This window comes from Cynocephalus volans, chromosome X (assembly GCF_027409185.1).
Source record: "Cynocephalus volans isolate mCynVol1 chromosome X, mCynVol1.pri, whole genome shotgun sequence".
NCBI lineage: Eukaryota > Metazoa > Chordata > Mammalia > Dermoptera > Cynocephalidae > Cynocephalus > Cynocephalus volans.
The window spans coordinates 114,287,595-114,301,487 of NC_084478.1; the positions used below are offsets into that span (position 1 = coordinate 114,287,595).

Below are 13,893 nucleotides of genomic sequence, written 5' to 3' on the forward strand. Positions count from 1 at the left end.
GCTTCATTATCTTCATGAAGTTGCATGCTTCTGCAACTTCTCACAGTTTGTTTTTATTTCCAATGTAGTAATGAAATAATAAATACAGTCATTATCTGGCGGCTCTCGACTTCATTTCTTCTAAGGAAGGAAAAGTACACAAGGGTACCCTTTTTCGCCAAACAAAACGGTTGAAGGAAAACCTCTTCAGCAGTGGACTAAGCCCCTTATCTCAGAGTGAAGAAAGACAAACACAGGGTCTGAAGTGACCCACTCAAGCTGAATAAGAACTGAAATTCAAGCTGGGCTGTCTTGCCTTCTGGAAAGTGTTTTCCGACTGAATGGGAGGGGGCACCTAAGCTTGGGGTTGGATGGAAAGGGCGCGGGAGGCACTTGTTAACACGCACTGTACTGAGCACATCACATCTTCAGTTGAGCGTCAACTCAGATATCTGATGCCCACTGATGACCTGTAACACTGAACCTCTGATCTGGTTCTTCTACTGAACAGAATTTACTGTCTCCTGAAGCAAGCATTTTTGGTTTCATGGTGAGCATAAGTGCTGTGGACCGTATGGTGTTCCCCCACCCCCACCACACCAAATTCATATTTTGAAGGTCTACCCCTCAATGCGACTCTACCTGGAGATAGACTTTTTAGGAAGTCATTAAGGTTAAATGAGGCTACAAGGGCTGGGCCCCTCTGTGATCTATTACTATAGGTATCTTCCCACCATAAGGGATTATACCGTCCATACCTATTTGCAACCTCAACTATTATCTTACCTCCCTCTTTCTAGGGGCTCACATCCTTAAATACTCACTGGGGTTACAGAAAGTGGAAGGTGTTTTCTCTGCTCTAGCACAAATTTCCACAAGCAAAACAGCAGGTGGGTCAACTAAGGTAAAGTGTGGTTGAGGTGACACAATCTCAGAGCTTAGGGTAACCAGAAGATTTGAGCCCTGGAGGTCACCATGTTGGTCATCACTACCTTACCATCTGCCTGAAGCAATTGCCCAGTAGAGTCACTCAGTCCCTTACACTGACATGCTGCTTACACGCTTCCCTGCCTGCCTGTAACTTCTATGCCATAATCCTAGGAGAGCATGCTGGAGACCCATACAGCGTGGTTAATCCATCCTCCAGTATTTGAAGTCAGCTGTTGTTTTCCTGCCCCCATACGTCCAAGTCTTCTCCAGCTGACCTTTTCAGAGCATTTGGACCCAAGTTACACAGATGGGGACCCATAACGGTTGCACTTTAGACGGACGGACACAAGTTTAGCCATTATCAGGTCCCTGGATCCCGATTCTGTCATCCAGCCCATTTGCTCTCCTTTCAGTTTGCCATTTGCAGCTTGATAAAGATGCTGTACGTCCACGACAGACTCAGTAACGTGTGCATTAGCACACTAATCCAGCTCAAGATTAGGCCCATTTCAGATGCCTAAAGGAAAGCATGTCAGGTGAGCTGGGGATGGGACGAAAACTCCCAGTTTTTAGTTGCACCTGGTAACCGTCATTTTTTTTTTTAAAGGATTGATTCCTCCCAGGGCAGTGTAAATGATAAACTGAGTGGGAGCAAGTGAGAGGTATGTGGTGGGAGGGGAAGTCACATAGTTTCTAAGTGAACGCTCCTACAGAAATAAGACGGGAAGAACGATTGCTCACTGGAAGTAGTTTTGCCCTGCATTTCTCAAGTAAATCACATGGGCCTAATCTTGTAGTGAGTGACTAGGTTCACTTGTCTTTCCAAGCAGAGGGAGGTTTTTTTCCCAAGCATCCGGGATTGAGGTTTCAGAGCCCTGAATCCATTTATTATTTGCAAAACCAACCATCCGAAGGTCTTCTTGTAGCAGTTACATTTACGGGAAAAAAGAAAAGCCTGGAGTTAAGTGGATTTTCTTATGCATGTCTACATCTTTTGAAAATACCTGGTCCATGCTTTGACACCTGTATCCTGTCAGTGTACATAGGCCGACATGTCCTTAATTGCAAAGAACAGAAAATGGCAAAAAGCTGGAAAGCCATAATATATATGCTGCAAGTTAATCCAAAGACAAAAATCAGCCAAATCGTATGTCACGACGACTTCATCTTTGCAAAGGGTCAAAAACCTCATTTAGTGTCATCACTTAAAATTCTCAAGAAACTGCACAGGCAAGTGAGTTTTAGGAATGCCCTAGAATGTAACCATCGCATATTCACACCTGAGAAAAATATCTTGCCCTTCGTCTCTCAAATGCATAGGAATATGTTTGATCCTTGCCTTGGGAAGTTTCAACCGGTATGATCTCGGGCAAGTGACAATCTATTGTGGTTCAGTTTCTTCATCCATAGAAATGGAGATGATAACACTGTTTCCTTCAAGGGGATGTGGTGAAAAGTAGTTGAGGTACTCCCCGTCAAGTGCTTAGCACAATGCTGGCACAGTCGCCAAGCACGCCATGTCCGAGGTCACCAAGGCCAAGCTCAGGTTCCCCATGAGCACCTGAGCTGCCTCCCGCCCCCGAGCATCGCCCCCGAAGGCTGTTTTCAGAGCCACCCCAGTCGGCCCGTAAATCCTGGAGCCCTCCGAAGGTGTGCCCGTGGCAGTTTGAGGGCAGGGGTCAGGGGGCGTGCTGCCAATGTGTATTAGTCTTCCTTTTTTTATTTCTTTCTTCCTTATAGTTAAAGTGTACGACACGATGGCTCTGGCTCGTACGCATATACATAGTGAAGAGATTACTACAGTCAAACAAATGACCATCTTCATCACCTTCTACCCTTGTATGCTAAGAGAATCTAAAATCTACTGTCTTGGTAAAGTTTCAGAATCAAACACAACATTATTAACAATAGTCGTCCTGCTGTACTTTGGATCTCCAGACGTATTCATTGGCCCAATTCCTGATTTGTACCCCTTGACCTCCTTGTTCCCATTTGCTCCTCTCCCTGCAGTGGGTAGTTTTCTGGCAGGTGGCAGGTGGCTTGCTGCTGGCTTCCCAGCATTCTTTACTGTGAACCACATTGTCAACACTAATATAACTGTCCTTCATTGTTTTTATTATACATAACGCTCGAGTTTGTATATCATATAATTGGATCGATTTCTGTAATTTATATGTGCACAAGTGTATGGAAGTCCTGTGATTGAATTAAATTACCACAGAATCTTTTGATTTTAAAACATTGCCACATAATCGATTCCCTTTTCCTCTGTTAGGAGTTTTCATTGAAAAGTAAATTTGAAAGCATTTAGAAAAAGTTTTTTTTTTACACAGGAGCTCTAATATGTAGTCACCAGTTCTAAAATGTGCTCTCCTTTTCAGCATCTAAGAGTTTTGAATAGATTTATTTTACACTTTACACAGGTTGCATATTTTAAAATATCCCCTATCGGTTAGTTTTCACTATGAAAACCTGGGCTTTTCCACGTTTTGTTCCAGATTCATTGAGGGTTTTAAATAAGGACTGGATGTAGGGGATGGGCAGCCAGGTCCCTTGACGTCCAGGAGCGCTAGTCACCAGTTCGTAGTAACTAGCTGCTAGGAACTAGTTGCTAGTTACTAGTAAAGTAGTGACTTCAGTTTCTAGAAAGCCTAGGAATAAGTACTGTTGTGGAACTCTTGGATTTAATTTTTTCTATGCTGTGTTTTGTTTCCTCACGTGTGTTTCTAATGGGCTAAGTAATAAAGTTAATGCGGAAAAAAAGGTTGACTGGAGTGTTATCGTCCTGTTAATACTCTATTCCGCATATAGATGCTTAGGATGTGTTATTTATTTTAAAGTTTTAATAATATATTTTATTTAATCCAACATAGCAAAATTATAATTTCTATATGTAATGAATATCAACAGTTTGTCAATTACGTAAGCGCTGACTCTTCCCTTCAGTTGGTTTTCTCTGCAAACCGCACCAGGAGGTGCCACATTTTCGTCCATCAGCTACTGAAGAAAGTAGTCATACGTTCTGTTCCCTTCTAGTCCTCAAACCCAGTCGTCCCTTGTCCCACAGACATTTCATCTGTGTCAGTCCCATTTTGTTCCCTGTCTACAATTCCCAACGTCATTTTGGTGCTTTGCTGATGTTTCTACTTGATTTCTGAATTTCCAAACGGAAACCACAAACACCCATAGCGCAGTCATCATTTCCTAATCGTGTTGATTTCTTAAAATCACTTTTCCTTAGAGGATATGTAGGAGATCAGTACTCACGGAAAACTCTAGAAAATTATTTTAGGTCACACAGAACAAAAAGCAACAGAAGAACAGAAAATTTACTCGGATTTTGAGGAAGCCACAAATAGCACGATAAATTAAGTGGTTACAGGTCTTTCGGGTCATCTGAGGCGGCTCTGAAAAGAGCCTTTGGGGGGCCGTGCCCGCGAGCAGGAGGCGGCTCATGTGCTCATGGTGAACCTGAGCACAGCCCTGGTGCCCTCGGTCACGGCATGCTTGCGGAGCTCCCCGGTCAGCAGCAGGTGCACGGCGGCCTGGATGTCCTGTGAGGTGAGGGTGCAGCGCTGGTTGTAACGGGCCAGGCGGCCGGCCTCTTCGGCGAGGCGCTCGAAGAGGTCGCTAATGCACGAGTCCATGACGTTCACGGCCTGCTGGGACAGGCTGAGGCCGTCGTGGACCAGCTTCAGAACCCTGGGGAAATAGGTGGCGAAACTGTCCTCGCCGCGGCGGCCGCGGCGGCAGCGGGTGTGACGGCGGCTGCGGCGGCGATGGCGCCTGGGCTTCTTCTGTTTCAGGGCCGTCGGAGCGCCCTTCTCAGGCGCCTGGGTGCTGACACCTTCCTCCGGAGACGGGGCAGAGGCAGGCTCCGCCATCCCTCAGGCAACCCCCAAGAGCTAGGAGGCACCGACGATGGCGCTGCTGCCAGGCGGGGAGCCCTTTTTATAGTCGCTGCCTTGCCTCACGTCATGCGTGACCTCGACTTCTGACTGGGTGTCAGGGCACACAGGGAGCGCGTGAGTGAGCCTAGCGGAGTGCGCTGGGACTGCACGGTCCTCCTGCTGGCGGTCCCTCCACCAATCACAGTGAGCGTCTGGAGCCCTGCAAGCTGCCTGTCTGGTCCCATACAGAAATTCACAGCAAGAGAACCCACACAGGAAGGCTGTGGCACGGCCAGCAGAGGGCTCCTGGACGTGGAGATGTGTCGGTCCACCTCCCGCCTCCGGTTCTGATCGAAACCCTCAATGAATCAGGATAACGGAGTAAAAAACTACCGTTTGTAAAGAGTGAAATCAAACACAACTGGGGTATTTAGACCTACATAAGAAAATTCAGCATTTACCAGGTTTGTAGTCACACTCCTAATGATACTTAGATCCGAAAAAGTACCCTACATTCTAGCATTGCTGAATACATAGAACAGCCCTTGATTGAAAGAGAAAAAAGGTATTGGTCTAATTTTGCAGTAAGTCACCCAAAAGGTAAGAGACAGTCAAGAAATAGTTTAAAATCACGTGCTTTTCAAAAATCGGACAGTTCGAGAAAATTTATTCCTTAAATGTATTTGTGGAAAAATGAACCCCAAATACGGAACCAGTACAGAATGAAGAAGAATTAGAGAAATGGAGGTCATCAAGGAACTTGTCACAGAAAGAAAGAAAGAAAGAAAGAAAGAAAGAAAGAAAGAAAGAAAGAAAAGACAATAAACAACCATATAGTACAAATCACAGTAAATGAGCCCTCAGGCAAAGAATCACACCCATTCCATCAGGAGCTGCTTCCACCTCAACTCCAAGGCTGAAGAGTCCAGGAAAATTTTGATTGGCTCTCTTGGGAAACCCGGTTCCATGGTGAGCCGGTGGCTATGACTCCGTGGCTACAGGTTCCTCATTGCCTGACTGAGAACAGACTGGGGCTTGAGCTGCTCTGATTGGACCTTCCATCATCCCTATTATGCATAAATGCAAGTCATGAAGGTTTGTGCTTTCTAAACCCAAAGATTATAGACTGGAGAGGAACATAACTGGATAAAACTGAACGAGTTAAAATAGTAACTTCAGTTTCTAGAAAGCCTAGGGATAGGTATTGCTTCTTGAAATTTTCTCCTTAGTTATTTCTGTGATCGGTTGGGTCCTCCTTTGTGTTTCTGTATGTACTCCATAATACTGAGAATGCCAAAAACGTTTGATGCAGGATGTTTGTCCTGCTCCTACTATGTTCCCCATATGGATGCTTACAGTTCGTTATTTATTCTCCATGAGTTTGAGGATTCCAGCACCGGCCAGAAATTTAAAAAAAAACAAATGTATATATAAATATAAATATATATATATATATATATGTATATGTATATATTTGTATGTACACACATATATATTCATTTTTACATGTATACAGACACATATGTATATGTGTATGTGTATATGTGTGTTTGTGTGTGTGTGTATAAATACTATGTGTGTGTGTGTGTGTGTGTGTGTGTGTGTGTGACTGTGGATATATATTTGAGGACTGAAACACAGGAGAGAAATAACTGAGTCAAAAATGTCAAGAAACAATATCTAATCCACCTTCTTTAGAAACTGAAGTTACTAGTTTAATTCATTCAGATTTTACCAATTCTGTTCATTGCCAGGCAATATAATGTGTGTGGAAATATATATACATTTTTTTTTTTTTAGAAAGGTAAAACATCATGTTTTGCGTCTATGTGCAATGGGGATGATGGGAGGGACCTGTTGGATGAGGTGTCCCAGGCTGAACCAATTAGAAGCCTCCTGAAATGTTTGGACTTGCAGTTGAGGGGAATTGTGTCATTAAATAGGTCTGAGTCCTTGACTGCTGTTTGTTGTTTTGTTTGAATGGTTTTATGCTTTTAATCATGTTGATTTACAGATATTATATTAGTTTCTAAAGCTGTCGTAAATAAATTCGAGAGTCTCGGTGACTTAAAAAATATATATTTATCATCTCACAGTTCTGGATGCCAAATAGCCCCTCTTCATAAGCACACCAGTCATATTGGGTTAGGACCGACCCTCACGACTTCACTTTAAACACAGTTACCTCTATAGAGACTATCTCCAAAATAGGGTCACCTCCTGAAGTACTGGGGGGTCACAAGGTCAACACAAGAATTTTGAGAGGGTACAATTCAATAAAGAATATTAAGCTTTCTGCCCCTCCAAAAAATTAATGTACTTCCATGAAAAATACATTCACACCTTCCCTACAGCCCCCAAATCTTAACCCATTGCAGTTCAACTTTAAGTCCAAAATCTCATCTACAAATCTTATATATCTGCTACGGGTGAGACTCCAGTTGTGACTGATGCTGAGGCAGAATTTATCCTTATCCCTGAACCTGCGAAAACAGACAGCAAATTACCAGTTTCCAAAAACAGTAGCGGGACAGGCATAGAATAGACATTACCATTCCAAATGTGGGAAATCAGAAGAAAACTAGAGTTTATGGGCCCTAAGCAGGTTTGCACCATAGTAGGGCTAATTCCATTAGATTTAAGGGATTGAAAACAGTCCTCTTTAATCATTGCTCTGCCCTCTGGACCCTCTGGGATAGCAGCATGAAACTCTCAGCCCTGGGCAGTGGGGACCTCTTCCCCAGCCTGGTTTGTTACAGAAGAGGTGGCACTAGCCATCTAGAATGGAGAAAGTGGCCTCCATCTATGGGATCAAGGAGATCATGGCCTCATCCCCCAGACCTGTGTCCCTGTTCTCAACAAGACTCTGTCTGGATTCTCCTCTTGCCATTGCTGTTTTCTCAGAGTCCTGCTGGAAGAGTGGAATCACCATAGCTTTACTGATGTCTTCCTTGGTTTCCCAGGGTCTGAAAAGTACGTGCAAGTCTGCAGCCACAGGCCGACTGGAAAACAACTTTACATCCACGTAAATACTGTCATCTTGCCCCATAACCACGGTTCAACAGATCACATAACTGTGGGAAAGGAGGGAACCCCGATAAATGCTTACCAAGGAAAAACTGTGTCCTTTTACATTCTTTTACAGCCCATGTGGTTTTAGGTCCCAACATGGCTTTGGTCCTGCTCACTCTAGCGATATTAATGAAATTTGAGAAAGAGAGAAGAAAAGTGGGGTTTGAGGTACAAGATCCTAAGTGGAATCAAGTGCATCTGATTACTCACTTCAGGAGGGACGTGAGGAAAACGGGCACTTACTGAGTGAACATCTAGGATCCAGTGGTGTGGTTTACTACGTAGACAAGCTACGGGAAGTGCCTTTACTGCTTAAATAACACATTACGAGTACCAACGTAGCTAGAAAAAATATTAAGAAGAGAAAATAACCCACCAATTTTTTTTTTAATGGTGGAATAAGCGTTAAGTCAGGTCTTTGCTGAAGAAAGCTGTCATAGCTATATCATATTGCAAAAATAGACTTGAAGTCAACGGAGATTTCTTGAGGATAAAGATAGTCCCCCTGGGATAAAATGTTCAATTCATGTGGGAGGTATTATAAATTTAAGATGACCTATACTGGGTAGGGTAGCTTCAAACTATTTAAGTCAACACTTGACTGAATGACAATAAGGAGTAGCGAAGGTCACCACCAAATATAGACATTTGCAGCCACCTGTAAGCAAGTGGCCGAAACGTAACAAGGACTTAGAAATAAAGCACCTACCAAGCTTGCTTGACGAAATGGAGTAATGCGATAATATGAACCCGGAAATTAGAGAATGTGTTTTATCCACCTGATGTATATTTATGCACATAGAACATGTACTCGGCCATCAAGCAAGATTCCAGAAGTATCAAATACATATCACATTCTCTGACTACAGTACATTTAAGAATCAATGACAAACCATGTTGTCAAAACCAAATGTTTGGGATGACACAAATCACTCTAAAGAAATAATGGGCCAAAGGACAAATCATTACAGGGACTGAAAAATATTTATTGATGCGTGAGAATAAAATTTGTGGGGCATGCGTGAGTGCTACTGAGAGAGGATTTTATGGCCCACGTGCTGATTAAAAAGATTAAAAAGAAGGAAGCCTTGATCAGGCATTTTACGGAAGACCAAGCACAAACGATCACAAAGAACAACAAGAAGCACGATTGAAGAGGTGCCACCTCGCTCAAGTCTCCTGGAAAATGCCTACTACAACCACAGTGACATACTATTTCACACCGTCGGACCAGTGAGAATTAAAAAGGTCAGACCGCATCAAATGTTGGTGACTAGTGGGGACTCACACTCTGGTATTAGGAGGACAAATTGGTCTGACCATCTTGGAGAGCAATCTGGCAATACTAATTAATGCGCAGGATGCACACACTGCTGACAGCAGCAGTTCCATTGCTGGGTACACTACCTAGTGGCCTGAACACAAGGAGACGTGTGTGGGGACATTCTTAGCAGCCCTGTGGTCTGGGTGGGGCCTCTGGAAGATCTGCAGGGACCGAAGAGACAGCTAATGGACCCTGAAGCACTGACCTGGAAGAGGGAGGGATAGCACTAGATGTAGTCTCTCGAAAATGGAAACAGGTGTTCAAACAAAGATAACTACATGAACGTTCAGAGGTGCCCTATTCTCAATAGCCAAAAGGGGGAAACAACCCAAATGCCCATCAATGGACAAATAGATAAACTAAATGTCGTCCATCCATACCATGGATTATTATTCAGCTGTGAAAAGGAAGGAAGCAAGTACCGATTCACGCTACCACGTAGATGTACCATGAGGAAAACATTACACTATGTGAAAGCCGCCAGACACAGAAGGCCATGCGTTGAGTTCATGGGAGGGAGAGCTCCACATGGGGGAAACCTCTGTCGACAGAAAGCAGATAAGTGGTTGCCAAGAGCTATTTATTGGGAGCGTGTGTATGTGTGTGCTCGGGGGTGGGGGGACGACGAGCATGGGGAGTGAGTGCTTAACGGGTACAGGGGTTTCTTGGCGGGGTGGTGAAAATGCTTTGGAAGCAGACGGTTGTGATTGTTCCACGACATCACGAATGTACTTGACACCATGTCGTACCCGTCCCCCACCCCTCTTTCTTTATCTTGCCTGCGATGCTCGGGTCCTACAGAAGGCGAGCGCTGCCACAGAGGGAGGGCCCAGGGGCGAGAGCGTGCGGGTGCCTTGCACCTGCCCTGGCCGGCCGTTTGTAGGCCCAGGCCCGCTCCCTCGGGGTCAACTGGAGGGCAGTGACGTCACCAGTGTGCGCGGCCACGAGCCTGTTCCGGACCAATGAGGGGCCGGGTCGCGGTAGCTAGGTTACGGAGTACGGGCCAAGTACCGACATCTTGAGAGGCATCCAGTCGAGCCAGACCTCGCAGATTGATCGGTCGTCTCCAAGGCCCGGCATGCCGAGCAGGAGGACGAGCCGTCCACGGTCGTCCGGTCTCAATAGGTGCCGTGCCGCCGCTCTCGTGCCCACCGAGCCGAGCTGACATTCTCCGTGAGCCACCCGGAGCGCCTCCTGCGGGAGGGCCACTACGCCCAGTGCCCGAGTTCGTGTGCGCCGGTCTTTCTAGGTGCCATCGTCGAGTACGTGACGGCCAAGGTCTTGGAGCTGGCGAGCGACGAGGCCCGGAGGAGCAGCAGGAGATGCATCACCTTGGAGCTGTTGGACGTGGCCGTGCACAGCAACGCGCTGCTCAGTGGCTTCTTCGTGACTACAACCATCTCCCAGGTGGCCCCAGCCTAGCTGTGGACGCCTGGCACCCAGGGGGCCTCACCAGCCCACCGATCCTCCGTCTACTCCTGCTAGCCCGGCGCCAGCCCCTTCCGTCACAGCCAGCCGGGACAGCCCTGGCCTGTCTTGTGCCTTCGGCGCCTTGTGTCATTAAAGTGTTTGAAAGTACCCACAGGCTTGCTCTATAAATTTTGTGTCAGAGTGGGGTGTGAGACACCCAATGTTGGACGGACGGGCAGGGAGTGGCGAGGGTCAGGGAACAGGGAGGGCACAGGGGAGCAGACTCTCGTGGTGACAATGGGGGTTGGTGTCCCCGTGTGGGAGGTGCTGTCTGGGGCGGGGGCACAGGAGGCTGCCACGTGGACCCTGAGCTAGTCACCGGAACGATGGTGTTCATTGGGGTGGAGCTCAAGGCCAAGACTGAGGTTTCCTGGTAGGATGAATGTCAAAAGGGGTTATGTTATGGAGGGGGACGGAGCCTCAGGTGGCATGGGAGCTCAAGTCAAGGGCTCAAGTGGGGCAGGGACGTTGACTGCCAGAGAGAGGAGTGATTGATGGGTGGGAACAATGCAGAAATCCCCAAAGGCGGAACTGGGGTCACAGGGGGTCAAGAGTTTAGTTTTGGCCTTGTTCAGAGGGAGAGGCTGGGAGACGCCCTTAGCTACCGGGATACGCAAGCTGTAGCCTAGCAACAGCGCGGTCAGGCCAGGCCCCGCCTCAGATGCCGCTCTCTGCGTATCACCAGGGCGACAGGACCGTGGCAGGTGTCCCGGGGCTGCGCCCAGGAGTGGCTGTCTATGTGGCCTGTTGCCAGCTGGCGGTAGCACGCTTCCAGCAGGCGCTCTTCCACCGGCCATGGAGGAGCTGGCCCTCACTCAGGCTGTCCGCCTCTTCCTGCGACAGGAGAGTGATGCTTGCCAGGGCCTGGTCATGGAGGTGTACCTTGATGTGATTTTTCTAAGAGTTTTTGAGTGTCAGCCCTTAGATCTGTCATCCATTTTGAATGAATTTTTATACATGGTGTGAGATAGAAGTCCAAGTTCACTCTTTTGCATGTGGATATCCAGTTGTCACAGCACCATTTGTGACAGGGATTATTCTTTTCCCCCACTGAATGGTCTTGGAACCTGTACTGAAAATCGACTATACACAGATATCAGGGTTAATTTCTGACTCTAAATCACGCATTTATTATGTTACTTTAATCTACGGACATGTCTACATCGAGGGTCACTTGTGGGCCAAACAAAGTGCTAGGGATTGGAGATATAAAGACGGATAGCCTTAGTAGATTCTCCTGTGGTTATTATCAACTGACTGTTCTCTTGTTCAGTGGCTGAGAAAGTTGAAAATGTGGCTTTGGCCCAGGAGAGCCTCATTGTCGTAGAGACGTCCAGCTGTGGGAGTGAATGACTCTGAACCACCCACGCTCACCTCCTCCATGACCCGGGCAAGGATTAGAACAGACAGCGCTGAGCAACGCTTCCATACCACTGTTTGGTCATCATGGCCTACTTAGGGTCCGATGGCTATAAACAGTTGTGCGAGCTTGACTACAGCTCATCTGGCTTGGATCTCAGAGTTCCAGACCTTCAAAGGTAACTGGGCAAAATGTGCCTGCTTCTGGTAGAGGCCCCTATTATCTTGGAGGAGTGAGTGTACTCGGGATGAAAGGAATAAGGACCCTCGGGCCTAAAGCAGTGGGAGAGGCAAGGAATGTGAGCCCGCGGTCCCTGAGCCAATCAGAGAGGGCCGTGATGGGGTCTGGGAAGGTGAGGTCGGCTAGGACATCATGAAGCCCCTGTTCCTGGGGTGAGGTCCTAAGTAGAGGGAAGACATGGGGGAACGGGCCTGCAAGGCTAAAGCGGAGGTAGGGGCTGGGAAATGAGGCCCGGTGTAAGAACCCAAATGCCCCAAGGGATCACACCCTGATCACATAAGTCCTTCTCGGCCACACCCCATCATGGCGCTGGTTGCCCTTTCCTTCCGTATTCTCCTTCCTACCGGCGCGAATCGTACACCAATCGGCTCACCCCCCAAGCCCCATGCGGTATGCTAAGTAGGGACTGTATCTTAAGCCAATCAGCTTTCCCTAAAAACCCTATGTATATGTTTGTGTGCCGCCTAATAAACGAGCCCTCTCCGGTGGATCATCAACTGGTGTCGACTCGTCCTTTCACCCGGACACCTCGGCCAATGATAGGGGTGGGGGCGGGGGCGGGCGGGGCCTGCTCCGGGCCTTGTAAGTGCGGGTTTCTGCGCGGGAACGCACACCACGAAGGCAGTGAGCAGCTCTCTCCACCCCAGGGGCATCCTTCAGGCGTCTTCAAGCCCTCAGGTGAGGTGGTGCGGTCCCGCTGGGGCCAGAGGACGATGGGGACGGGAGCACGCAGGGACTCCGTGGCGGGGCTGTCGCGCCTTCGGGAGCCCTAGGGGCCCGGATTGGGGTTGGCTTTTCCCGTCAGCGCCGCGGGGCGAGACTCGTGCCTTTGTCTGCCCTCGGCGCGCCTCCTGTGCGAGATGCCGAGCCCTCCCGGGGGTCGGGCCCTGGAAGGCCCGAGGGGCGGACCCCCAAAGCGGCCGGCCGGTCCGCGGAAGAAGTGCAGGTCGGAGGCTTCGAGGACGAAGCGGAGTTGAGGGCTCGCCCGGAATGGGCCCTCTGGGCCTGGCCCCTCGCTCCCTCCCCTCCCGTGGCCCTTCGGCTGGGCGCCCGACCAGGATGACAGTTATTTTCCAATGAAAGCAAGATGCTCCTGTCAAAGTGGCCTGTGCGCCCGGCCCTGTTATTTGTTTGTCCCGGTTTCCCCAGCTTTGAGGTTGGCTTCTGAGCGCTTGGCACGGGAGGGTCATAGGGTAAGGTCAACTGAATGGAGGGGACGTGTTTGAAACTACTGGCCGCTTGGGGGCGTCTCTGTTCTACTCTGGTCGCTAGACGTGTCTCGCCCCACCAGGGTGGGAACAGACATGAGCAGGAGAGCTCCGCCTTCCGGTTTCTGGGGTCTCTTATTCTTTGTTCTGGACGAACCTAGAATGTTCAGAGGCCGCCGCAAGGCATTTCATCAGGTCCACAGCAAGACTCTTCTGAGCCTTGTCTCCTTGCCTCGCCCTTGACAGAGAAAACGTGGTGAAATAAGACTCTGTGTATTTAGCGTATCCCATTCTGCTGAAGTCGTGAGTCTGATCCTAATTAGCTGCCCCTTCTTACAGTGTTTACAAACCGCTGCCACAAGGGGCTAGTATAGGACGAGTAACCAGTTACGACCGGATTAAATCCTCTCCCCTCTCTTA

General features: G+C 48.1%; 2 protein-coding genes across 2 annotated transcripts; one reads left to right on the plus strand and one right to left on the minus strand.

The window, feature by feature from the left end:
• Positions 1–4,361: 4,361 nt before the first annotated feature.
• Positions 4,362–4,793, minus strand: LOC134368252 (histone H2B-like). The gene has a single exon (XM_063084799.1). The coding sequence runs from the start codon at positions 4,791–4,793 to the stop codon at positions 4,362–4,364; it is 432 nt and encodes a 143-aa protein (XP_062940869.1).
• A 5,364-nt stretch (positions 4,794–10,157) lies between these two features.
• Positions 10,158–10,617, plus strand: LOC134368253 (histone H2A-Bbd type 2/3-like). The gene is made up of 2 exons (XM_063084800.1): positions 10,158–10,202; positions 10,321–10,617. The coding sequence occupies exons 1-2, from the start codon at positions 10,158–10,160 to the stop codon at positions 10,615–10,617; spliced, it is 342 nt and encodes a 113-aa protein (XP_062940870.1).
• Positions 10,618–13,893: the final 3,276 nt, after the last annotated feature.

Coding starts and splice junctions, on each gene's coding strand:
- LOC134368253 (XM_063084800.1), top strand. CDS start 10,158: ATGAGGGGCCGGGTCGCGGTAGCTAGGTTACGGAGTACGGGCCAA. Junction 10,203..10,320: donor GGTTACGGAGTACGGGCCAA/GTACCGACATCT, acceptor CGGTCTCAATAG/GTGCCGTGCCGCCGCTCTCG.
- LOC134368252 (XM_063084799.1), bottom strand. CDS start 4,793: ATGGCGGAGCCTGCCTCTGCCCCGTCTCCGGAGGAAGGTGTCAGCACC.